The sequence below is a fragment of the Cutaneotrichosporon oleaginosum genome (assembly GCF_008065305.1).
Source record: "Cutaneotrichosporon oleaginosum strain ATCC 20508 chromosome Unknown ATCC20508_contig06, whole genome shotgun sequence".
Classification (NCBI taxonomy): domain Eukaryota; kingdom Fungi; phylum Basidiomycota; class Tremellomycetes; order Trichosporonales; family Trichosporonaceae; genus Cutaneotrichosporon; species Cutaneotrichosporon oleaginosum.
In genome coordinates, this window is record NW_027072175.1 from 458970 (window position 1) to 483059 (window position 24090).

The 24090-nt window shown below is 59.4% G+C and overlaps 7 protein-coding genes across 7 annotated transcripts; 3 read left to right on the plus strand and 4 right to left on the minus strand.

Annotated features, from left to right (window-relative positions):
- Positions 1-259: 259 nt before the first annotated feature.
- COLE_06617 (uncharacterized protein) lies at positions 260-1553 on the plus strand (the record flags this gene model as incomplete). The annotated part of the gene is made up of 6 exons (XM_018423067.2): positions 260-430; positions 466-518; positions 551-620; positions 656-730; positions 822-1069; positions 1109-1553. 6 exons carry the CDS (start codon positions 260-262, stop codon positions 1551-1553), a joined length of 1062 nt encoding a protein of 353 aa, XP_018279077.1.
- Positions 1554-2137: 584 nt separating this feature from the next.
- On the plus strand, positions 2138-5240 carry COLE_06618 (uncharacterized protein; the record flags this gene model as incomplete). Its single annotated transcript, XM_018427417.2, has 4 exons — positions 2138-2459; positions 2494-4489; positions 4526-4916; positions 4950-5240. 4 exons carry the CDS (start codon positions 2138-2140, stop codon positions 5238-5240), a joined length of 3000 nt encoding a protein of 999 aa, XP_018279076.1.
- Positions 5241-5828: 588 nt separating this feature from the next.
- On the minus strand, positions 5829-6896 carry COLE_06619 (uncharacterized protein; the record flags this gene model as incomplete). The annotated part of the gene is made up of 1 exon (XM_018423066.2): positions 5829-6896. One exon carries the CDS (start codon positions 6894-6896, stop codon positions 5829-5831), a length of 1068 nt encoding a protein of 355 aa, XP_018279075.1.
- A 1367-nt stretch (positions 6897-8263) lies between these two features.
- On the minus strand, positions 8264-11040 carry COLE_06620 (uncharacterized protein; the record flags this gene model as incomplete). The annotated part of the gene is made up of 7 exons (XM_018424976.1): positions 8264-8429; positions 8487-8887; positions 8929-9399; positions 9435-10255; positions 10291-10357; positions 10392-10646; positions 10684-11040. 7 exons carry the CDS (start codon positions 11038-11040, stop codon positions 8264-8266), a joined length of 2538 nt encoding a protein of 845 aa, XP_018279074.1.
- A 1460-nt stretch (positions 11041-12500) lies between these two features.
- COLE_06621 (uncharacterized protein) lies at positions 12501-13265 on the plus strand (the record flags this gene model as incomplete). Its single annotated transcript, XM_018424793.1, has 5 exons — positions 12501-12547; positions 12598-12668; positions 12707-13101; positions 13163-13198; positions 13236-13265. 5 exons carry the CDS (start codon positions 12501-12503, stop codon positions 13263-13265), a joined length of 579 nt encoding a protein of 192 aa, XP_018279073.1.
- Positions 13266-14253: 988 nt separating this feature from the next.
- COLE_06622 (uncharacterized protein) lies at positions 14254-18338 on the minus strand (the record flags this gene model as incomplete). The annotated part of the gene is made up of 6 exons (XM_018427416.2): positions 14254-14286; positions 14327-14479; positions 14517-16019; positions 16056-17706; positions 17993-18073; positions 18262-18338. The coding sequence occupies 6 exons, from the start codon at positions 18336-18338 to the stop codon at positions 14254-14256; spliced, it is 3498 nt and encodes a 1165-aa protein (XP_018279072.1).
- Positions 18339-19809: 1471 nt separating this feature from the next.
- Positions 19810-22503, minus strand: COLE_06623 (uncharacterized protein; the record flags this gene model as incomplete). The annotated part of the gene is made up of 1 exon (XM_018423065.2): positions 19810-22503. The coding sequence occupies one exon, from the start codon at positions 22501-22503 to the stop codon at positions 19810-19812; it is 2694 nt and encodes an 897-aa protein (XP_018279071.1).
- Positions 22504-24090: the final 1587 nt, after the last annotated feature.

Below are 24090 nucleotides of genomic sequence, written 5' to 3' on the forward strand. Positions count from 1 at the left end.
CCTGCATATCCATCCTTCTTCCTCTCTTCCACTGTGCATTTACACTCTTCTTCACGAATTCACGATCTCTCGGAACCGCTTCACGTCAAAACTTCACCAAGTGCCCACAAAACGCCCAATCCCCATGCCAGAGCTTCCAGGTGAGCCCCCCTAACGGAGGTGGCCGAAGGTGCCCGCCCTCTGTTCTGTGGCTCATGTGACTTCTCATGTGTTGCAGCCGCGCCTCAGGGGTCGGGCCCCGCTGCGAACAGTCGCAGGAATGTTGTCGGCGACGTCGTCCTATCATGCCCCCCAATCGGCGTCTGTTAACCGAGCAGAAGTCGAGCGCGCGCGCAAGCTTATCGCCGAGACGTGCACCGGATGCGTAATTACTGAAGTTGACACGGTGGAGGACAAGATCGTGTACGATGGCACCGACCATCTTGAGTTTGTGAGCCATGCCTGCCTCCTTGAAGTTAATGGAAGGCCAAGGAGCTCCTTGGGCGCACGGTGACAGGATGCGAGCGCAAGGGCAAGCAGTGAGAGCGTCGCAGTAGCAACGCTGAATCAGATTTTGGATAACCCTCGGCGGTGAAGGAAGGTATCCAGTCATGCACTTCGGGATGACGGGCATGATCCAGGTGACCTAGAGGGCAAAGTGGAAGCTGACTGACAGTTGCGCGGCGGCGAACCGACATGGTACAGGCGCAAGTACAACCTCGGTGAAACAGTTGATGCGTGGCCACCAAAGGTAAGTCCGAGTAGGATTTCGCTCACAGCCAGTTTTGCAAGTTGTGCGCTGACATCTGACGCGCGACAAGTCTGACATCAGCGTAATGAAGCTTACCCCCGCAGACGGGGATGTGCGCGAGCTTGCCTTCATCGACCCCCGCCGACTAGGACGCTTGCGGCTTGTGCCTGACCCAGTTCTCTCCCATCCGCCGCTGCGAGAACTGGGCTTTGATCCAGTGCTCAACCATCCTACACTGGAGGAGTTTCAGGTCCTTATCGGCACCAAGAAGGGCACGGTCAAGGGCCTGATCATGGACCAAGCCTTCAGCGCGGGCGTGGGCAATTGGATCGCTGATGAGTGAGCTGCTAGGCGTGCAAGCCGAGGATCTGACAGCAGAGTTCTATATCAGGCTCGTATCCACCCCATGTGCCCTGTACCAGCTCTCACGGAGGTGGAAGTTACTGAGCTTCACCGCCTGCTGCGCGAGGTACCGTTGCGCGCCGTTGAAGTGAACGCCGACTCGTCTCTCTTCCCCGGAGACTGGCTGTTCCGCTGGCGTTGGGGTAAGGGGAAGAAGAAGAGCAAGAGCAAAAAGAAGGCGGGGGAACAGAGCACTCTCGATGCGTTTGTGAGAGAAAATGAGAGCCAAGAAAACGGTTTGGGTCAAGACATCAAACCTAAGGCACTCGAGTTCCTCGCATTGGTGAGAGATTGTATCTATGAGTATACTAAGCTAAAACTCAGCCGGATGGCACGCGCGCCACCATCTCCTTCGTTACTGTCGGTGGGCGTACATCCGCGATCGTCACCGAGCTTCAGAAGATGCCTCAAGGGATCTTGATCAAGCCCAAGGCTAAGCGGGTCGGAAAGAAACGCAAGGTGGAGGACGTAGGTCAGGACCGATTAGCAATCAACTGAGCTCAGAATGATAGCGACCTCACAGACATGAGCGACGAGGAGAGGGTGACGCCCGAGCGAAACAGTAAGCGTAGTCGCGCGAAGAAAACAAGGGCTGCCCTCTCAGTGAGCTCCGCGAGGTAGATTGGACTCTAATCAAATAGGAACCGGACAGCGAAGAAGAAATTAAACCGTCGACGAACTCAAGAGCGGAGCGCGCTGCTCGCCGTATGAGCAGAGCGTAGACTCGTTGCCGCTACCCAGGAAGGAGGCTTATACAGCGTAAGATACCCATTACCTCCTCCTGCTCCTGCTGACCTCGCGAAGCATTCTCAGTGCACATGCACGTATAACCATCCGAGCTCGGAATTTCGTTTGCCACTAACCTGCTGTTAGGCGCCATGGGACTTTCTTGTGTTTTCATCCAACGACCTCTAACACTGACGAAGGCCGCCACAAACCTTGTTTATTTGAGTGCTTATTGGACATTCTTCATATAAGCGCACACAACGATTCTCCCACCCCTCCATGTCCCACGCCTACAACCTCTTCCTCATGTTGCGCTGTTCAAGGTCGACGTCGAGAATCGCTATAAGATTTTGCGCCTCCCACCTTCTGCACTCCCATGTGCACATCCCTTCCAAACCACCTTCGCTCGCACCGACACTCCGTTACCATTACCCCTCTATCACTATGCTTGTAGGTTCGAACTCGCCTGGCCCCGAGTCGGCAAGTACGCATACCACCTCGACTCTCGCGTTACCATCCAAGCCCCCTCTGGTTTTAGACCCTATGCCCAGCTTTCCTCTCCCTTCACGGACAAAAGCTTGTGACGCATCACCCGCTGAAGGTGAGCAACAACGGCGATAATGCTCACTCTCGAGACAGCTTCCAGCCGTCCCCTCCCATTTCCTCGGGCTCGCCGAGTGTCTCTGTGCCTTCCACGCCCTCATCAAATGTCCTCCTTGCTTCGCTTCTCAGTGACGCTTCCGCAGGAAGGGGCACTTCCTTTGAAGGCTCCCTACAGTGTGGCACTGTACATGTCTCTCCCGGTGACAAACCGTTGTCCGCCTTCGCTCGGGCAACCCCTGTGCGCGTGTTTATGCACCATAGGCCACCAATCTCAGGTGTGCCCGCGAGCTCACCCCTTCACGAGAATACCCATCTCGACGAGCAGATTCACGAAGCAACGGTTGATGCTCTTGCGATGATGGACCTTGAAGAGCATGCCGCGCTCGTCGCGTCTGATGCGGTCGCACAGGGCACGTGGCTGGAGACCACGCTCCGCCGGGCCAAACTGGACTTCACAGCCTCACCCATCAAACTGCCCAAGGCGTCCAAGGCTCAGGAGTACACGATTCCTGGGAGCACGCAGCCTCTCTGGGTTGTAGCTCTTCGCGCCCCGGTTTCGGAGCGCGTGCAGCTCACGGAGACCCCCAGTTCTCGACGCGGCCTCCCAGCCCCGATACCCTCAGCGGGTCAGGGCGTGGTACTGGTCGACATGAACGGACGGTCGCAACATGAGCAAGACGCGAACAACACACCGCGGCGTGGCAGTAAACGACTGGCAGCGACCAAGTGGCGGGACCCCGAGCTGGCCCCTCCACAGAAAACAGACCCGCCCCGAACTGCTGATGAGGTGGCCCGCATGATGGCCCGCCTCCCTACTAATGCTTCAACTCCGATGGAGGCAGTCATAAGGGCGAATCGAGGCTTGTCAGTCTCTGAGCGAGCCATCGTGCAGGCATCGCCAAGCGCGACCGATGCGTGGCGCCGTGAGGTGATTCGGCTATGGAAGGTGAAACGCGGGTGGCTGACTGAAAGCGGCCCGGCGCTTGGATGGCAGGGCGATTCGACGGCCGAGTTTGCGCCGAAGGCGCTGTCGAGTCCCTCCCCAGCTGATTCCGGGCCTTCAGCTCGGGCTTCAAGTGCAACCGCCGCGTCGTTGTTGGAAAATCCGTTCAACAACCAGAACATCCCCAGCCGCACATGCAACGCCTTCGCCGCCCAGTTGCGGAGAGGCATCAGGCCGCCCCTTGAGCCGCGAGAGTCTGTTCGGTGCTCCCCGACTCGAAATTGCCGAAATAACACACCATTGGAAACATCAGCGAGAACTTCCATTCTCACAAGCCCTCTGCCGTCGCTTAAGCCTCCGTGGGAACCTCAGCCAGAGTCGCCCACTCCGAGACCACGGGCGCACGTCGTTAATGTCGATCACATTCTCGCGCTCGCATCAACCAAGCCCCCTCCGCGTGCCGCTAGCCACAATCATGCGGCTCGTAAGCAAGAGATATATCTCGAAGCGGAGAGCATGCGCGTGCAGCGTCGATACAACCAACCCATGACGCTTGAAGCTTGGGTCACTTACGCGCGCAAAATTGAGGCGGACGCCGCGGAAGACACGGTCCGTTTGAAGGCTGAGATTCGGAGTCGAGTCACCGCAAGCCGAAGGCGGCACGAGCAGGAGTACACCATACATGCGACGGTCCGCGGAGCGCATCAATGGGCGCACGTTGCACCATTGGCTAGCGGGCTCTCTCCCTGTGTCAAGTTCCTTCGTCTCACGAAGGAGTATCCGAAGTGGGTCGTCGGCCACGGCGTCACCAGACTGAGCATTAACGATACAAAAGCTCCTTGCCACGGTTGCGCTGGCATTGCAAAAGACAAGGAGCTGTGGGCCTGGCTTAAACTCCAACTCAAAAGTGGCCGTCTTGACCCCGACTTGGCCGCGACGACACAACATGACGCCGTCTACCTCGGAAAGTATCTGTCGCGACGCGCAAAGGAGAAGCACGTGTGCCCTGAGACGCCGCTCGACTGCATGCCAGAGGATGCGGTGACTTTGCTAGAACTCCGCATCTTCTACGGTCTGGGCGACACGTAAGATCTGCGTGCATTAACTCGCGCTAACATCAGACCAACGATTCCGTGCTTGTTTTGGTCGTGCCCAGCCGCCTATGATGCGGCAGCCGTGAAGTTGGTCCGAATACGGTCGCATGTCGATCTTCGCCACGGGCCGGTCGATCCGTTATTCTTGAAGTGCATCAATAATCGCACCAGCACCTTGCGCAAGGAGCTTTACGCGTTGGGCGCATTCGTAGGATGGCTTCCTCTGGACTATGGCAGTGAGCCAAACGACTCTGCTGCTCGACCCCACCACTCTAAGCAGTACCTCAGCAGCAAGCGCACACCGGAGCGCAAGCCAACTGGGCCAGACTGGCTTTCCTATCGGCAGACGTATAGCCTGTTGGGTCCCGACGCGTCATTCTGGTATGACCGTCTTGACCGCGGTATCGTAATGTTTAATGTAAGTCAACGATGCCGAGCGAACTTATATCAGGCGTGCTACAGCCCTGGCGATGCCCTCCACATGACACCTCTTACCACTACGCCCCTTCGAAACAAGCACATCGCTCGCGGTGTAGAGCATCTGGGGGCCGTATACAACCTCGTTTCGCTCTCTGGTCCCCGGTGGCGCACTTTTGAGGACGACCTGGCTGCTGTCATCTTCCCTCCTGAGTTCGCTGGCACCTCGGTGCCGGTTATAGCGGTCAGGAAGAGCGAGCCCAATCTCGCGCAGTCTTTGAGCAATGCGCTCTTCGAGCTCGCGGTGCGGGTTCAGGCCTGGTAGCCTCCATTCTCCTTCGATACCGTTACGCAGTGCTCGCTGCCCTCGGACCGGGGTAAAAGGGTTACCCGTTCCCGAGAGAGACGTTGTGCGGTATGGTCCGTCCCTGGGGAGTACGCATAGTAACGGGACATCGACCATTCAATGCAGCTGTGCTATCTCCGACAACGTTTTGACACATTGGATTCAGGAATCTTTCGGCTTACGGCCATCAATACCACACCTACTGGAAGAGACCGTCGACATCACAGCTCATGATTGCACTTAGGAGAAACCAAGGCGATATCTTCGAATACCCGCAAACCTGGATGTGACTTACGTAAGACACTAGCAACCATCTAGGGTCGCGTGGCGAAATGGCATCGCGTCTGACTACGATTACGCATCGTTCTCATCAGGAGATCGCGGGTTCGACCCCCGTCGTGACCTAGAAGCTCCAGCTCGAGCTGAGTAAGACTTTTGTCTTTGTGGACGACGAGTTTTGCAAGACAACAGTCTGACATGATGATCAGATCACAAACTGCTGCATCATTGGGCAATCCTGTTGGACGGTCTCAAAATATATCCTGCACTTGTTCGGGGCCCACTCCCCTATCCGACACTCCTGCTGAGCCTGTGAATGCCCAAGGGTCTCGACGACGTCCCGCTGGGCCGCCGTACTGCCTGTCGCCATGCACCGACGTCGAGGATAGCACTGCGTCCCTTCCCGACCGCTATCGGCGAGGTGGGAGAGAGCGCGAGGCCCATCCGCTTCTCCGACTTGGGCGACTTAGGCGACGCTGACACTGGTGGGGACGTTCCCCCGCTGCCCTCGCTGCCAGGACTCGTGGAGATGGGCACTGGGATACGGCGCGGCGGCGGACGGGGCGGCGGGGCCACACTTTGCTGCGTGTGGGTGGGGATCGGAATTGGGCTCGGGACATGGACCTGGCTCTGGCTCGGAGAGTTCGATTTCGGAGTCTGAGGCGCGGCGCGCGGGTTCTCAAACGGCCGCTCCGGTGTCGGAATTTTGGAGAGGGGGACTTTGGGCGCCATGCGCGGGTTCTCGTACCGGTCTGGCAGCGGGGACGTCGGGGATTTTGGCGTGACGGGGAGAGATCCGGACGAGTTGCTGGCGCTGTGCGAGGCAGAGAGGGGCGGATCCAGACACCAGAGCCAGTTTTCAAGGACGGCGCGACGAGCTTCGGCTTCGCCTGCGATGGCGCGGACGAGACCAAGGGCGCCCATGAGGCCCTCGGGGTCGGCGGCGTTGAGCGTCGCGAGCTCTGAGACGACCAGGTCGCCCTCGAGTACGCCGGCGTAGAGCGTCCACACGCTGCCGACGGCGACGAGGGCGTAGCAGCGCGACATGACGGCTGGAATCGGGGTGTGGCGCGGGTTGCGGCGCGCGGCGGCGTACAGCCGTGTTGTGAGGCGGGAGGCAACGCGCAGCGAGGCTAGAGCGCCGGCTTCGCCCTCAGCCTGCGAGCTTGTGGGCGGTAAGACATGGGTCAACAGCCAGGGGAAGTAGGCGCCGTCCCAGACCGTCGGGAGGACACCGCGTGCCGCAGTGTAGCTGCGGATGGCGGCGCGCGCTGCGATCATGTCCCCGTTGTCCACGGGGACGGGTACGGGAGTCGGGTACTGGTGCGGACTGAGGAACTCCACGCGCAGCCCCATTCCAAGCGACGGCGTGGGCGGGGTTATCTCTAGGCCGAGGGCGTGGAGGTGCGTCGGAGGCATGTCGTAGCTGAGGGTTAACTGGGTCCCAGGCACATAAAGCGTAAGTAGACTGACATAGTGCTGGCAGCGGTGGGCGGCGAGAGGACAGAGAACATCTGCGCCATATGCCACGGTAGACTTGAGCTCGAGCCGCCGTCAAGCGACCTCAGCACCGCCGAAGCATGGAGAACAAGAGCGAGATCCTTGCCGTTCGCTGCTCGGGGATATTGGTGCGCGGCGCACTCGGCGAGATACAACAGATCGGGGAGGTGGGAGCGGAGAACGGGACGGAAACGGAAGAGCTCGGGGGACGAGCACAGCTGGATCAGCGGCAGGCGGCGGACACCGGCCGTCGTGAGCGCCTCGAGGCGGGCGGCGAGGTCGGCGGGCGTGGGCGCCGCCTTGGAAGCGTACGGGGAGTGTGGCGAGGCTGCTGTGGCGGAGGATGCTGTGCGTGCGTGTGAGGCGGTTCGGGCGTGGCCGGAGGCCGCCGTCGCCGAGGTCGCTGTGGCACTGTAGCTGCGCCCGTGCTTGCGCGGCGCCGAGGCCGCCGTGTGGAAACTCGCGACGGTGTCGCTCGACTTCCTGGACATTATAGTGTGCGCAGGATGTCTGGTGTAAGCAGTGTGAGCGAGGAGTGCCCAACTCCCAGAATCTCCTGCTCTTTCTATCAGTAGTAGTAGTCTCCGTCTCGTCTCCAAGCGTGCGTTTGTAGAGCTGCCACGCTCGCTTGCCCCCCGACAACCAAAGCCGTCTCTCTAGGGATACGCGGGAGCGGAACTTACATCTGCTGTTCCTGGACCCGCAAAAGCTAATGTAGGCACTCTCCAGAGTAGCCTGGCCGTTCTTTGTGTCTTGTTTGGTGAGGAGAGCTGGATAAGAGGCGACGAGGAAAGAGGCCGGGATGGTGAGAGACCTTCACATGCATCGTGTCATGATATCGTCGGCCTGAACGATGGGCCGACCCCTCCGTTGCGACGGTTGTCAGACGGTGATTGCTTCTTCACGTGAGTGAGGTGAGGAGAATGTATGGATGACGACACAACAGCGGGACGATGGTGCCTAATTCTGGCGCAATATTACACGAAGCTCCGAATCCTTCGTGATCCACATACCACCAGCGGCGGCGGTATGCACTTCTCCAGGCTCTGAACTCAGGAAGCGGGATGCATACCAGCGGGAAGCTCAGGCAAACCCTCATGCGAGTATCACCTCTCAGAAGTACGTGAAGTACGTCTTCCTCCTTCATAAGGTGCAGCTTCAGTCCGCGCCCTTGATCGGCACCGACGCACCTTCAACTTGAAGGTTGTGCACGCCTTCGGCGCTCACTCGGCGCCCTCCTGAAGTGCAACAGTCCAGTTGTAAGGCTGGAACTTTGTTCCAAGTGCACGCGCGCGCTCTTTGTTTAAGCTCGGGTCGATCTTTCGCGGCCGCAGCCACTTGCGCGGTTCAAGGTTGAGGATGTTGCCGATAATTTCGGCGGCAAAATACCTAGCATCAGCAAACGTCGCCTATACCTCGCGCCCTGTCCCAGCCACTTGGACTCACGGAGGGAACCGTCCGCCGCCCTTGTCGCCCTCATCCACCATGCCCTCTGGGTCATCGGCCGAGCCCCCGGCATCATCGACACCTTCAATGACGTGCCCGTACCCCTTCTCTCCCTTGTAGTCCCACTGCACCATAAAGTAAGGCAAGTTGGGATGGAGCATGCGTCGGAATCCGCCGGGACGCGTCGAGAAGTCGATCAACTTTTTGTGCTGGCTCCACTCGGACTCGGATGCGAGGATGCTCTCGCGAAAGAAGGCGGGCGCATCGGCGAACAACTCGGCTTTCACCGGCACGCACTCGATGTACGAGTGCAATTGCTTGCGGAAAGAGCAGATGGTTTCGTAGAACAATACGCCCTTGTTCTCCGCCGCCCACATCCGCATGAGACATTTCATGAAGTTCTGAGGTAAGCTCAGTCACCAACTCCGACCCCTGTACTCACGCGGACCTCATCCCAATCGTCGTCGTCCATCTGCAGCGTGCTGAGCATGTGCTGGATAGGAACGATCAGGCAGTGGCCTGGCACGAGCTCTTCCGTGAGCGTGCAGCACATATACGTGCGCTTCCCCAGAGCAACAATGGCCGTCTCCGGATTTCTGTCCTCCTGAAAGCAAAAGGGACATTCGTCGAGTGCCTTCTTTGTACGCCGATAGTCGTTAATCGCAAACTGGCGCTTCATCGCGTCCGTCTTCATCTTGCGACGCGCAAGGCGTTCAGCGTTGTCGTCCATGTAATCGAGGTTGTTGTCGAAGCGTGCGTCCGTGGCAATGCGCGCCGCCATCTCGGCGTCCAGATTCTTCTGGTCGGCCGCTCCCCCGCCGAAGCGCTCCTGCCGCACCATCTCGCCAAGAGTGATGTCGTCGTCATCCGCATTGTACCGCAAAAGGTTGCCCTCGCGGTCACGAGTTTCGAACTGCTCTCAGCCATCAGTGCGCTCACTCAACATACCTTTGGCTCCTTCTTGCGACGCTTGCCGTGCGGTGCTTCGTCCTCCTTCCCTAGCCCGACATCGTAGAGCTTGCCCTGCCCATCGAGCGTCGGGAGCACCGCGATCTCGACAACGTTTCCCTTCTCGTCGGTGCGAAGTGCGCCGCCGCTCGGCCCGGCGGATGAACTAGCCTCATCATAGCGAGCCCGCTCGCGGTCATAATGCTCCTCCAGTGCCTCCGCGTCGGCATCGTCGGTTAGCTTGGCACGGAGCACTTTAGCTTGAAGACGATTGAGTTGCTCGATCGTCATGACTGGCCGTCCGTCATGCGAGGAACGCGGGACGTCCTCGCCAGACGGGCCTCGTGTCAACGCCTGCGGCGTAAATACCGAAGGAATGGGCGTAGCGCCGGCGGGCGTGCCGAACTGGCCCGTGGGCTTAGCCCCGCCGCCTTCTCGTCGCAATGCATCAACTCGTCCGCTTGGGGTGGAGTCCTGCTCCTCGCCTGGCCGCCGGAACCCTTGACGCGACGACGGCCGACTGTCATCGTTGAACAGGAAGCGGCGGGTAGGTGTGCCCCCACGCGCATCTGGAGTCCGCACCCCAGAGCTGCTGGAGTAGCCAGTGTCGCTCCCGCCACGGCGAGCCTTGCGCTTGGCCTCGCGCTCGTCAAGCACTCGCCGCTCCTCCACCGCCTCCCGGAACTCGTCCATCGATCCGTAGCGCTCAAGCGCAATCTCTTCGACGGGCTTGCCCTGCTCCGTTGCTTGCTCGTACAGGCGTTTGAGTTTCATCATGCGCCACTGGTAACCTGGACCGCCAGGCTGCACTGCCTTCTTTTCTGAACCCATCAGCCACCATCAGAACAGAACCCACCTTCGGTCTTGTACTCGTCGACACTCTTGCCTTCGAGCAGCTGCGTGTTGAGTTCGTACTTTGAGTGCTACTGTCAATTCGTCTCGTGATGCAGGGCGTACCATGGGTGGCTCAATCTTCTTCTCGTTGGGGTCCTTACGCATGTGTTCCGTCCCGAGGGCCGAGAAAAAGTCGCCGGCAGAGGCCAACGGTGCTTCACGTGCGACAGAAGAGGAAGCTACTTGGTCCTCTGGGCCTAGCATCCAGCTTTCACGTGTTGTCTCTGTTGCAAGCGATGGTGGGGAAGGTTCACCATGGGCTACCGCACTCGTCTTAAGAGGGAGTGAGTCGGCTGTCGGAATTGTGCCCACTGCACTCTTCCATTAGCGCTGCGTCACCAACATGAATACTCACCACCGTGTCCATGTCCTTCTCAACCCAATCACCACCGGCCTCATCATCATCCACGACGCGCACCCCGTCCTCGGCTCGCCGCCGCTCACGACGCTCTTCATGACGCGCCTCGCGTTCACGCTCGCGCTCGCGCTTCGCGCGCTTGCGTTCTCGCCTCTCCTTTTCGGTCTCCTCGCGCCTGTCGGAGCGATGGTCGCGGTCGCGCTTATCCCGACGCTCACGATCACGGTCGCGGTCGCGATCACTCCGGCTCTTGTACTCGTTGTCCCGATCGCGCTCGCGCTCGCGCCTGTCGCCCCTGCCGTCGTCTCTGTGCCGCCGTGGAGATCGTGATCGCGAACGGCCGTGATCGCCCATAGCCTTTCAAGCGATAGAATGTGCGTGTCGAAGTCAAGCGTCACCTCGAGCGACGATCGCTCATGCAGCTCAACATCTCAACGTCATGGCACGTGACTCGACCCTTCGTGGACAATACGTAAACCCTCGTGAGAATGCCACAACTTCATACCAGATCAAATGCCGCATATCGCCGTGGTTTCAAAATTGCCCGAACATTTTAATGCCGCATATGGATTGACGGATAGCAATTAGTTGAATAGGGAAGCATGGGGATTGATTCTAGCGTAGATTAGGAGGAGGAGTAATGACGTGCCTGGGGACCACACACACCCTTGGTGGGGCGGGGGGGCGGAAGTATAATTTGTTTGGTGGCCCAGGGAAGAGAGATGTCGCAGGTTGCCCCTTGTGCCGCTAGTCCTGGGGAGGGGCTCAAATAATGGTAGCACATGCACCCACCCAGAGAGATCGAAGACACCCCCCACCCAGCAGTGATTTGGCCACCCACGGGCCCTCAATCCTCCCCTCCCCCCTCACCGTCCAGCCTCCCCACCTTCCCTCACCCCTCACCCTCTTTGCGTGCTTCTCCCTGCCCAGCACCCCGCCCTCGCCATCACTCCCCTCGCCGTCTCCAATTCCTCCATCCTCCATCCTCCATCCTCCATCCTCCATCCCCTCATCCTCATCAACTCCTCTTCATCCCTCCTCCCCATCCCAATCAATTCCCACGTCATCCAAAGTTATCGCCTCCTCACCATTCACCCATCGCAAACATCACCAAGACAATCGCGTGTAATTGCCATCGGGCATTTCCTTCCGGCCTTGCTCCCTAGCCCTCCTCCCCTCCACGGGCCCACCCAACAACCTCCTCCTCCTCATCCTCCCACTTCACTTACCATTCAACACCCCGCTCCTTCCTCTTCACCTCCCTTTTTCTTCACCAGGTTCGTCGCTATCTCCCTACCCCCGTATACTCGACCGATCTCCTTCAGATCTTGCCTGGTACGGTCACCCGAGCCCGCGCCAGCGCACGCATCACAGCACTATTAGTTGCCATCCATTGCCACCGCCATTCAGTCACGCGATTCCACCCGCTCCTCGGGCGCGCGACTTGCTTGGCAGTTCCTCCACAGAGTCTCCGATGCGTACAGCAGCGCCGCGAGTGTGCTCAACGCTCATCGCGGGAGGAAACAGCTTTCGGCTAGAAGCGTCCCGACACCGCCGCACCGCACTTCTTTTGTTGCGAGCGAGTACGGACACTCTAGAACGCTAGAGTACCTCCGGCATATCACGGCACGTGCTGCGTAACGCCTGCGCGCAGTGTCCATGGTGATCCACGCGGACATGTTGGCGCCGTTTCATGCGAGCTCACTTGTCACTTCCTCACCCCTTCCTCCTCACCCCACCCACCCTTGCGCTGTCACGGACCCCATCTTGCTTCACCCCTTCCACGCGAGTCCCCGCTGACCCTATCAGCCGCCATGCAGACCATCAAATGCGTCGTTGTCGGTGACGGTGCCGTCGGCAAGTGAGTTCCCACCGGCCTATCCCTTCGTCTGTCCCAGAGCTGACATTTAGAACCTGTCTTCTCATCTCGTATACGACCAACAAGTTCCCATCAGAGTATGTTCCCACCGTCTTCGATAATTGTAAGAATTCAACAGTGTGAACAGAACTCACCGCGTAGACGCCGTGACGGTTATGATCGGAGAGGACCCGTACACTTTGGGTCTGTTCGACACGGCCGGACAGGAGGACTACGACCGTCTGCGACCCCTTTCCTACCCTCAAACCGACGTCTTCCTCGTGTGCTTCAGCGTGACCTCGCCCGCATCGTTTGAAAACGTCAAGGAGAAATGGTTCCCCGAGGTCCATCACCACTGCCCCGGCGTGCCCTGCCTCATTGTTGGAACCCAGGTCGATCTCCGCGACGACCAGGGACACCTCGACAAGCTCGCGCGGCAAAAGCAGCGTCCTATCACAACCGAGCAGGGCGAGCGCCTCGCCAAGGATCTCAACGCTGTCAAGTACGTTGAGTGCTCCGCTTTGACGCAGCGTGGCCTGAAGAACGTCTTCGATGAGGTGAGTTTACGAATGGCGCCCCGAGCGCGCCCAGCACCGCTTTTCGTAAGCTGACGCCCAGGCCATCGTTGCGGCTCTCGAACCACCGGCCATCAAGGTGAGTTGGGGGGCTTCCGTGTTGTCTAATACGGAAGGCTCCGAAGCGCAAGTGCCGTATTCTCTAACGCAAGAAGAAGAAGGGCAAATGCCTCGTGCTCTAAGCACCCCCTCCCGTCGGCGAGCGCGAACGCCATCACGCGTATCAAACTTCCGCAGTTTCCCTTCTTCCTCCCTACAGCATCTCTCGTTTCTCTACATGTCTCGGAGCGCGTGTGTGTCGTATACCACCCTTCCTATTCGCTTCCCCCTTTACTGGCGCGGGCATATGGGCACCAGCACCCGCGCGACCAAGTACCCCATGCGCGCAATTTCTGCGCCGCTTCTCTGGATTGTTTGTGATGCAAGCGTGAATGATAGCGAGAGAGGAGGGAGCGCATAGTGACGCAATCTGTGGGATTGTGCGAACGGAGCGGATAAGATCAACAGCGCGTGGCGTGGCGAGGCACGGGCTTGATCTCTCTAGATCTTGGTTTTGTCTGAGCTCGTTGCCAGACATGCCGATCTGGCCGAGATGGCGACGTGCTTCATCGACACGTCGTGATCGTCGTGAGATCGTGAGGAGCGATCAGCGAACTCACAGTGTGGGGCATGTGGAGGGGGTCATGCGTGCATGAAGAACCGGACGGGTGCAATCTCTGCCCGTTTCCTGGAGTGCCGCCGCTGGCAAGCGAGCTGTGACGTCTCTGGGACGTCAGTCGATCGCCGTTACATCTGTTGCCGTGCAACAGGCTCATGCCCGGGATAATTGCCTTTGCCGATGGTGCGCTGCCAAGATTCCAAGTGCGGCCTCGCTGGTCGTGCTGTGAGTTTCGCATGTAAGCTCGAGAGGTGACTCCAACTCTCTCCGTTGCTGAGACACCCGCACTATGGCCTGCGCGCAATCGCGCAGCAGGGTCACACTGTACAGATGCATGCCGATGCAGATGGATGTTATACTTCCGTTGTTTTCTGTCTATGCTCTCCGCTCCCCCCGTGTGTGCATCTACACGCTGCCACATCGCCAATTTGCTCCCTTTGACTTCTACTTTAGCGTCTCACCGTAGCGTACACACATCACTGGAATCCCGATTGCGCGTACATGCCCGTCTGCTGTCAGCTCGGTCATACATTCTGAGACTAGACTCACCCCGCCCTGCTGATAATAGCCTTGCTGCGGGAGGATGCCGAGGCCTCCCACGTTGGGCTGCGCCTCAAAGCCCTGCTGCATCGCCATGTTGTTGCCGACGCGCATAGGCATGTTTGAACCCACATACGGCAGGTCGATCGAAGGCGACGCGAACTGGTGTCAGCGAGATGCTTGATACTAGTAGGCTTACGGGGTTGAAGGGGTCACTGCCGGGGCTCATCATCTGGCTCACGGGACTCATGCGGCCACGGGCACCCTGTTGCGGCGTTCGCGGCGTACCGTTCGCCGTGGGGCTGCTACCGCCACGCAGCGCCTGACCCAACGACATATTCTGCGGCACGAGCAATGGCGTGAGACCACCGCCGAGGGGCTGCGGGAAACCAGGATTAGCCATCATTGGCTGTCCATACGGCACACCGAACGACTGCTGCCAGGGGATGTGCTGGGGCCGCGGGTACGTCGGGCCAGCGGGGACGGGGAGACCGGCCTCCTCAAGAAGACGCCGGTACGGTGGCGAGTTGGCAGCCTTGATGTTGGGCAAGACTCGGCGCACAGCGTTGAGCAGTCCAGGCTTGTCTTCGGCCGGAATGGAGTTGACGGCCAAAATCTTGGCAATAACCTGAGACCCGTTTGACGCATCGCAGAGAATCTCCGAGAGAATCATGTCGCCCGGCGAGTGGAAAATGGTAGACAGCAGAGTGTGCGCTGCAGCAGGCTCCGCGGTCTGGTTCACAATTCGCAGCACAGTCAACGAGGCAAGCTTGTGTGTGCACAGGTGCGCAACGTGAGGCGCAAAGCGGTTTGCAAGAAGACCATACCGGCCAGGCAGACCAGACTGCTCCACAAGCCACGTGAGAAGCAGCGCGCCGTTAGGGTTGGTGGCGAGAGGGATCGAATTGAGAATGATGCTTGTGGCGATGCGCTTCTTCTGATACAGCGGGGTGTGCGGAGACTCAAGGCAGGTGCGCATGCAGCGTGCACCAAAGCGATTCTGCGCAATGTCCCACATGCGGTCGATCATGGCGTCGAATACGTACTCGTTGTACGGTGCGCCGAACCGGAGCGTGCCCGCGCACACGTAATTGCCAAGGGAGTCACACATAAGAGGTGGCGCGAAAGGACGAATGTTGACGGTGATGAGCGACCTTTCCTCATCCGTGTTGGCACACTCGATGATCTTTTGCGCGGCCCAAGTACCGTTCTTGTGGATGCCAATGACGGCGAGGTGGGGCGCGATACGCTCGAGCATGGCCTTGCGCAGCTGAGGCGCAGCTCTCTCGAACAGCTTTTGGATGATTGTGTTGCCTATGTAGTCAGACGAAAGGTCGGCGCAGTCATCCATGAGCTCGTGCGTGATACTGTCGACTTCCTCCTGTGACGCATTGCCCGAGTCAAGGCGCTTACGCATGTCGCGAAGCTTGGCGACATCGAAACGGCGCATGTTCTGGCGGTCGCCGATGACTGGAATCGTGGTGTAGTAGGTGACAGGTGGGCGGACATCTGCGGCAGCGCGCACGTCCTTCTCCTCCTCGCGACGTCCGCCGCTGAGAACCTGCATGATCATCTGCTGCTCGCTGACAGCGCCATCCTGCGCAAGACCACGTTCGAGAACCTGCTCGTGAACACCGGCCTTCACGAGGTCGAGGACCAGCTGGGAGCGGTAATTCTCCACACCACCGCCCTCAGCCGACAGCTGCTGCTCAGTCGTGACCGCGGTGGCGCCGCGGACTGTCTGCAATCCCTCACCGAGTTTCTGCGGCGAGTTCGTTTCATCTTCGGGTCCACCGATGACTGGAGACTTGGTAGGCACGCGTGCAAAGCCAATGCGGATTGGGCCCACATCTGAGCCCAGGATATCGCGCCCGTTCAAGGCGTTGCGGGCCGAGATCGCTGAGTCCAGGCGCTCAAAGTTGACGAAGCCACACGACTTGTGTGTAAGCACGCGCGACGACTCAACGGGACCAAAGGGCGAGAAGATCTGTAGAAGCGTCGCAGAAGAAGTCGTGTTGGGGATGCTGCCAATCCACAGCGCACGCGTGGGCAGCGTGCTCTGGTCACCATTGTTGGCGCCATCGACGTTGAGAGGCGGCTGCTGGGTAATCGTGATGGAGCCATTGGTGAACACGAGACCCGGTGGGGGAGGAGCGACCGTCGACGTCGATGGACCGGTAGGAGCAGAGTCAATCTTGCCAAAGCCAATTCGCACAGGCGCCGTCTCGGACAGCTCGGAAACCTGTCCACCAAGCCTGTTGAGGACGTCGTCGCGCGCGCGGATAGCGTCGGCCTTGTCCATAAAATTGACAAAGGCACATGTCTTCTCTGGGAGCATGCGGAGACTCTCGATGGCACCGTAAGGCGCAAACACCTTGAGCAGCGACTCGCTCGTGGCATTCACGTCCAGGTTGCCGATCCAAAGCGAACGTGTCGGGACCTGAGGGGTGCTCGTCCCAGCATTGTCTGGGGTACCGGTGCGACTTGTCGTGGACGAAATTGACAGGCGACCACCATCACGACGGGCTTCACGGCTTCGAGTCAGGTCACGATCAGACCGTGAACGAGGAGGGTATCCGTAGCGATTGTCGAGATACATCGAGCTGTACTCGGCTTGCAAGGGCGACTGCGGAATGCTGGACAGGAAACCGCGGTTGCCTCGGGTGAGTGGGTTCTCAAGGGTGCCGATCGTCGTCGCCCTCGGACGGTTGGTCTCGCGCCCGCCACCGCCAGAGTTGGGGTGAAGAAGGGATGGCGAAGGGTAAAGGCTGCTGCCGATCTGCGCGGCGGGGAGCAGGCCATCGTATAGCGAGACCTGGTCGAGCGCCTGGGCGAGCATAGCGTCGGGAGTCTGGTCGTCAAACGTCTGCGTGACTGAGGCACGGAAGGGGCGGTTGACGTTAGACACGGTGCTGGCACGGATACGTGAAGCGGGGCCGTGGGCGTCTATCGCGCGGCGCTGCTGGTTGCGCAGATCAGACATGCTGGCGGGAGCAAGGTCAGCTGTGCCGTCGGCAAGCCCAAGGTAGTCGAGTGTGCTAAAGTTAAGGTCGTCGTTGTTCGCGCTGTCAGGCGAGTAGACCTCTTCACGGCCCTCGGGACGGCCAAGGGGAGAGCGACCTGCGGGGCCGGGATTGGCCAACCAGGCGTTGGAGAATGGAGATGACGCAAAGGCGTTGCTCACAGACGATGCCGAGCCAGAACGAGGTCGTACGTGCTCGTGCTCGAGCGCAGGTGCTGAACTATTTGCGTGGCGAAGCTGCGGCCTGGGATTGAAGGCTGGTGACAAGGCCGAGGTGCGCCTGGGTTGAGCTTCTGCCTCTGGCGGGTTATGGTCGTCGTGGTAGTCGTCGTCCACGCGAGCCTCTTGGAACGACGAAGGGAGCGTGCTGGAAAGAGAACGAGAGAGTGAGGAGCAGTGTAGAGTGGCGATGTCGAGAAGGGAGGATGAGAATGCGCAGTCGGGACAGGGCGTACGAGTATATGTGGGGAGTTGCGAGTGAAACGGAGATGAGTGTGGATCAGAGATTGAACGGGGTGCGAGCGGATCGAGCGGAGGGAGCAAGAGGGGCCAGAAGGGGGGGGGGGGGGGGGGGATGAGATGGATCGGCACCGGGTGGAGGGAGGAAGGAGGCGTGAGCACTCGATTCTTTCGGCACCCAAAAGGCAACTCACCCAGCACGCGGACGGCCCTTCGGCATGTCGCCAAGTGGGGGCAAGGCCATCCCCGTCGCGTCTTGAATGAGCTCGCGCGCACTGCACGTCAGCATCTGTCGCACGGCACGTAGACCGTAGAGCATGCAACGCCCGTCTGAAAGCCTTCCACCTCGGGATAGCGGCTCATATGTCTCCAGGGAGTTACGACCTCGGCCCGCTTCTGCTGCTCGCCAGAGGCGAGCGAGAGGGCGTCTTGGCCGGCCACAGAAGCACCTGCTTGAACTTACCGCTTGCCATATGCGGCGCTGGGCGCCGGCGGAGGCGTCCGGCCGTCGAGGTCGCGGAGGTGCTGTTGGCCGCTCATGCGTGGGGTGTCGTAAGGCAAATGCTAATGTGGGAGTCGTCAAAGTGTGCAAAGCGGGGTATTGCAAAGCTCGAGGAGGAGGCGACGAGCGTGATTGGGCGGAAGAGATGCAAATCGAGTCCTTGAAGTGGAAGAGGGGATAGAGGAGAGGAGAAGAGAGAGAGTGGGAGTATGGGTGTTGAAGATGAAAGAGGAGGGTTGAACGGAGGACGAGGAAGGAGGGGTTGTCGTTGAGGGATTACGAGGAGTCGACTAACGCGTGATTATACCTGCGTGAATTGACCGGCCGAGCGGAGAGGGGGTTGATGGGAAGGGGAGGAGATGGGATTAGGGAGGGACGGAGTAGATGCGAGAGAACAAGAATGGGAGAGACTAGATGGAGAGAGAGAGTAGTAGTGGAGTTGAAAGAAGAGACGAGTTGCGAGTTGCATGGTCGCGGGATCAAGACACGCTTCACAGGATCATGGGCGGAAGACGTGGTCCTGGCCCAACTGGCCCACCAGGACGCTCGCTGCCCTTCTGCCACTCCGGAGCCAGCCTGATTATAAGGGCACTTCCACAGCTTCCGATATTCATTCTTCTACCTCCCTCAACAATTAACAATGCAGTTTGCTCACACTGACCGCGACAACCTACGCCCCTCTTCGACGACCCGATGCATGGACCGCAAACGCATGCATAACGCTTTTCGAGGTCGAGGCTGAGGGGAACACTAAAGCGAGACAAGGCGCTGCAGCGGGACGGGGTGGAATAGGGCTTGGGACAGGCACAAGAGGCGTGGAGACTCCACAGCTTGCTCCAGCTGTGCCAAGTCGGCCAAGCAGCCGGCCGTCGGACACCACGCACCTCGTCTTCAACCAGAAGAAGCGCAGACGTCACCAATCATACTTTGGTGGCTTGCGTCTTCCGTCTTCCACGACGTGTTCCAGTGACGTCGCGCTTCATCTGACGTCTCCGTCTCGACCCCAGAATCTGATCCTCTCGCGCGGCCTTTGGACTCTGGGAGCACGAGCGTCGAGTGCGCTTCAGTCAGACCACTACTACCTGTCTTGATGTCTTGAGAGGGAGGTCACACCGCCTCCGATTCAAAGGCCCTCACGCGTATGTATGTGCTTTCAGGCCGTGTTACCATGTGGTCTAATGGAACTATTCCGGCTAGTTCATTCCCTCCAATCCTGCAAGCTCACCGGACGGACTTTTCCCGAATGATTGGTATGCATATGAGCACTCTATGGAGGTGAGAGACCGTTGATATGGTAGGTGATGGTGGAGACAACGCACTCCTCGTGCGTAAAGACTAGCAAATACAACCTTCTCCGAACTGTTGAGAGGAGTGGAGGAATGGCGGTGGGGAGAGGGGGTATGACAGGCCGCAATGAATGCAGGGCGTAGAGAGAGGTATGGTGAGGCGGTTTAAAGAAGCGTCCGTGGAGGCGCCTAGTGTTGATGCACGACTCATATGCGTGACAGTTTAAAGAGCGAGCACGGTGTTGCCGCTTGGAATGCGGGTCATGGCAGCAGCGCCAAGGACAGGCGACCCTTCGACGGGAGTGCTCTGAAGCGAGCTCGAGAGAGAGCGAATTGCACTGTCGACGTGCTCGAGGTCCGCACGCGTCGGGGGAGATGCGCGCGAGTGGAGGGGTGTAGCGGTGCTGCTCGAAACCTCCGTCGCACTCGTGCTGCGACTGAGACCGGCGGTGGGGGTAAAAGCGCGAGGCGTAAGATCCGGCGCCGCGGCTGATCCAAAGTAGTCGAGCGAAGATGTCGAGTGAATTCGGCGAATGTCGGCTGTGTCCGAGGTCGTCGTCTCGGGCGTGGGCGTGGCAGAGGCGCCGCCCCAGCAGAACTGCTCGATAAAGGTCGAGTAAGATGAGCGCGACATATCCTCGTCCCCAGACTTCATCCATGGCAGAACATCAAGCGGGGATAGTGGAGAATCAGTCGACGACAACGGTGAGGGCGACGGCGATGGCGACTCCTGGGGCGGCTCAACGACGACCTTGGAGCGAGTGGAAGCCGGAGAATCCGCAGGGGTTGCCATGATACTGTTGACCGAAGATAGGGAGGACGTGGACGAAGAGTGTCCGCTGCCGAGGGCGGGAAGAGTGGTGCCCGGTCCGGCAAGAGGGGACACGACGCCGGTGAAGGGAAGAGGAGAGGCGGGCGAGGAGGGAGAGTCGCTAGAGGACAGCGGCGATCGAGGAAGACCTGCGAGAGGAGAGGATGGGCCGGTACCGAGGAGGAAAGCCGGACGCGGCGAGTAAAAGTCACCAGAGCCGTGACGCTCAGGCTGCAGCTCGCGACCGCGCATTGTCGGGGAGAGCTTGAGGCTCGACTTGAGAGCGGAGCCAAAGTCGTAGCGGTTGCCGAGGTCGGGGGGGAGCTCGACGGCGTCGGGCGTGGCGGGCCCAGATGAGCGCGGCTTGCGAGGCGACACGTGAGGGGAGCCGCCGCGCGCAGGGGACGAGAAGCGAGGCTTCGAGGAACGAGGAATGGGGGCGGTGAGGGCGGCATCCTCGGCGGTAAGACGGTTGAGTCTCGCGCGGAGGTCGGCCATTCCATCGGTCTGGGCGGAGGTGGTGCTCCAGGCGTTGGCATTGCGGCTCTTGGGCATATTCTTGGTACGCTTGGGTCCGTATCGAGGCGTCATCCGGGTCTTGCGCTCAAAGAGAACCTGGTAGTTCTCGCCGCCATTGGAATCCCAAAGTTCTCGGCCGTCCGTGTTGTAGCGCACGCAAAGGAAGAGAGTCTTCTCCTCAATCCGCTCGAGAATGTCACTAAGCTTGATGTTGAAGGTGAAGCGGTCAAAGGTGCCGCCGCGAATGCTGTCCTGATAGGACGCCGAGACCTCGGAAGTGGTTTGCCACCAGTCGAAGGTGAAGCGCACGGCAACCCACTTCTGGAAGGAGTAGTTACGAACCACAACAACACCGCGAAGTGCATCGCGGTTGTCGTTGAGGAAGAGGGACTCGAGATACATGTCCGACTCGAAGGGGTGCGATGTCGGGAAATTAGGTAGCTTGATCTCGAGGACCTTTTCAATCTCCCTCTCCTCCTCTGACTCTTGGTCCGAGTAGTCGGGCGATCCTTGGCGCGATACAACCTGTGGCTTCTGGTCCTGAAGGAAGAGCTTGACCCGCTCCAACTGGCTATCGAAATGGACATACTTGGGGCAGCTGGGTGTAGTTGGGCAGGATCTCGATTCCCACATGGCCCGCGCCTTGTCAGTGGTAGGCGTGGGCGTGCCGTTGGGGAGGAGAGGGCCAGATGGTTTGAGAGCAGAACGGACAACCTCGCCACTCTTCTTGCGGACAATGCGATGAGGGAGGATCGCGCCTGCGGACACGGGAGTGCTGTGCACGGGTTCGGGGACAATGCCCTTGAGATCGAGCTTGAGGCCGGTGTCGCGACGAGGTCTCGAGTGGATGATGGGCTCCTGGGGCTCCTTGGCCTCCTTCTTCTCCTTGGAGGCCTGGCTAGCATGACCAAGAGTGTAAAGGGAAGTGTCGCTTTTAGTGCGCTGGGGAGTGCTGCGACGAGGGATGGCACCCATGGTGTTGACTGACGACTCGGGGGATGTCACAGCGCTGCTGCCTTGTGTTGGGTGCTCAATCCCAGTGAACCCAAAGAGACGAGGACGACGGGACCGGCGGTGATTGTTGACAGTCATTGTAGGTTCGGCGGGAGTTCTGCGAGGAGAACGAACCTCGGGTAGGACGTTGGAGTGAATCGTGATGCCAAGAGAGGAAGTGGTGGGGACAGAAGACGAGGATCCGCGAGGAGAGGTATATGGGGAGGAGCGAGATGACGAAGCAGCCGAGTCGGGAACATAGGTCTTGGTAGTGTGTGCGACGGGAGGCGGAGTCTCTGGTGGGGGGAGATCGCGTGTGGGGGTGGGAGGATGCACGAGTATGGGAGCCGGGATGGAGACAGAGCGGACGGACGGCTTGCTGTTTTCTGCGGCTGCGGGCGCAGGAGGTGGAGCGACTGCGACAGTGGCAACGTCTGTCTCAGACTGCGCGCGGCGCAAGTCGAGGGCACCAGTGTCGACGCGCTTTGCTTCTGCCAAAGTTGGAGTGTCTATACGCTCAGTGTCTGCCGCCTCGGCGAGGCCCATGGCGCGAGCCGAGAATGTAGTGAACGCGTGCGAGGGCGAGTAAGGCATCCTATCGAGAACACTGGTGGCGTCGACACAGAGAACACGCGCGCCGCCGAGAACGGCAAGAATGCCCGGCGGGGTGAGGAGACGGAAGGCCTCTGAGGAGAAGCGGAGGTTGGGCGCGGACGGGGCACGGCGCAGTGGCCGGTGGGGGAGGGAGGGAGGGCGCAGGGAGGGGAGGGAAGAGGTGCGCCTGGGTGACCTGGAAGACTGCGAGGAGGAGAATTGAGAGTCTTGAGGTTGAGAGAGCTGTAGCTCGTCAAAGAGAGGGCTGGGTGGGGGCGTGGGGTATGCGCCTGCCAGTTTTGAGGAGGTGAAATCGGGGACCGGGGAAGCAGGGGCTGTATAAGGCATTGTGTCAGCCGCCCGCTCAGCGGGAGAGGGAGGTGGTGGTGGTGGTGGTGGTAAAGAGAGTGTGGGGGGAGGAGGAGGAGGAGGAGGAGGAGGAGGAGGAGGAGGAGGAGGAGGAGGAGGTGAAGGAGCGGGGGGGGGGGGAGGGGGAGGTGGAGGAGGAGGAGTAGGGAGAGACTGGAGAAGAGTTGTGCAGAAGTAGTGTGGAGAGAACGAGATCAGACGAGCTAAATGTTGTCGACTGATATGGACAGGAGGGGGGTTGGGGGTGCCGAGATGGCGCGGGGAGTCGAAGGGGGGGGGACGGCGTGGACCAGCCACCTGTAGAATACGTACCAGATGAAGAGCAGAGTCACGAGGACAGCGTTCTTCTTGCAGGATGTCGAGAAGAAAGTCACGAGATCACGAGGGAGCGGTAAGTTTGTCTCTACCGATGGGAGAGTGACGGTGAGGCTGGTTGTTGCGAGCTCTGGGTCTGGGTTGTGGGGACTTTTGGGGAGAACAAGGAGAGGAATGTAGAGAGAAAGAGTTTGGCAGGCCTGGCAGGGCCGAGTGAGGCTGAGAGGCAATGAAGAGAGAGATCTAGAGAAAGAGAGAGAGGGAGAGAGAGAGAGAGAGAGAGAGAGGATGAGTGCGAGTGGGATGGTGGGAGAATGAATGAGTTTGAGGCGCGTGTTGGTGTGTAGCACCAGGATGATGGCGAGCTCTATTGCTCAAGTTGCTAATGGAAACAAATGCAGATTACGATTAGGATTGATAGCTATGGATGAAAAAGCTTGTCTGCAGGGAGGGAGTGAGTGAGATGTGACGCCCAAAGGGTAAAAAGCCACACTAGCTCTCAGGCCATCAGGGTGCTTACCCTTGGGCCTGGAGCCTGGTGGGAAGCCGAATTGTCCACTCACATTGCGCGATCAAGTGCGGCACAGAGATTCTTTGACAGAGCTCCTTCTGTGTCTCGACCCTGATTGTAAACCTCTTTGGGGAATGACTAATCCTTGCCCTATTGCCCTGGGTTATAGCCTCTCCTCTCGTGCCACCGCGTCACTTGTGTGCCCATATCTGCGTTCTGCCGCCGGCCGCCGCCTCCGCTGCCTTTGGCCGGGAGGCATCCTGCGTGCACAATGATGCTCCCAGCGCCACTCGCAGCCCTCTCTTCCTATCTCCCCCCCAATACCTCAATACAAATCCTCCCCCCCTCGAGCCACCAGCTCTAAGCGACCGGCATCTGCGCGATCAACAGAG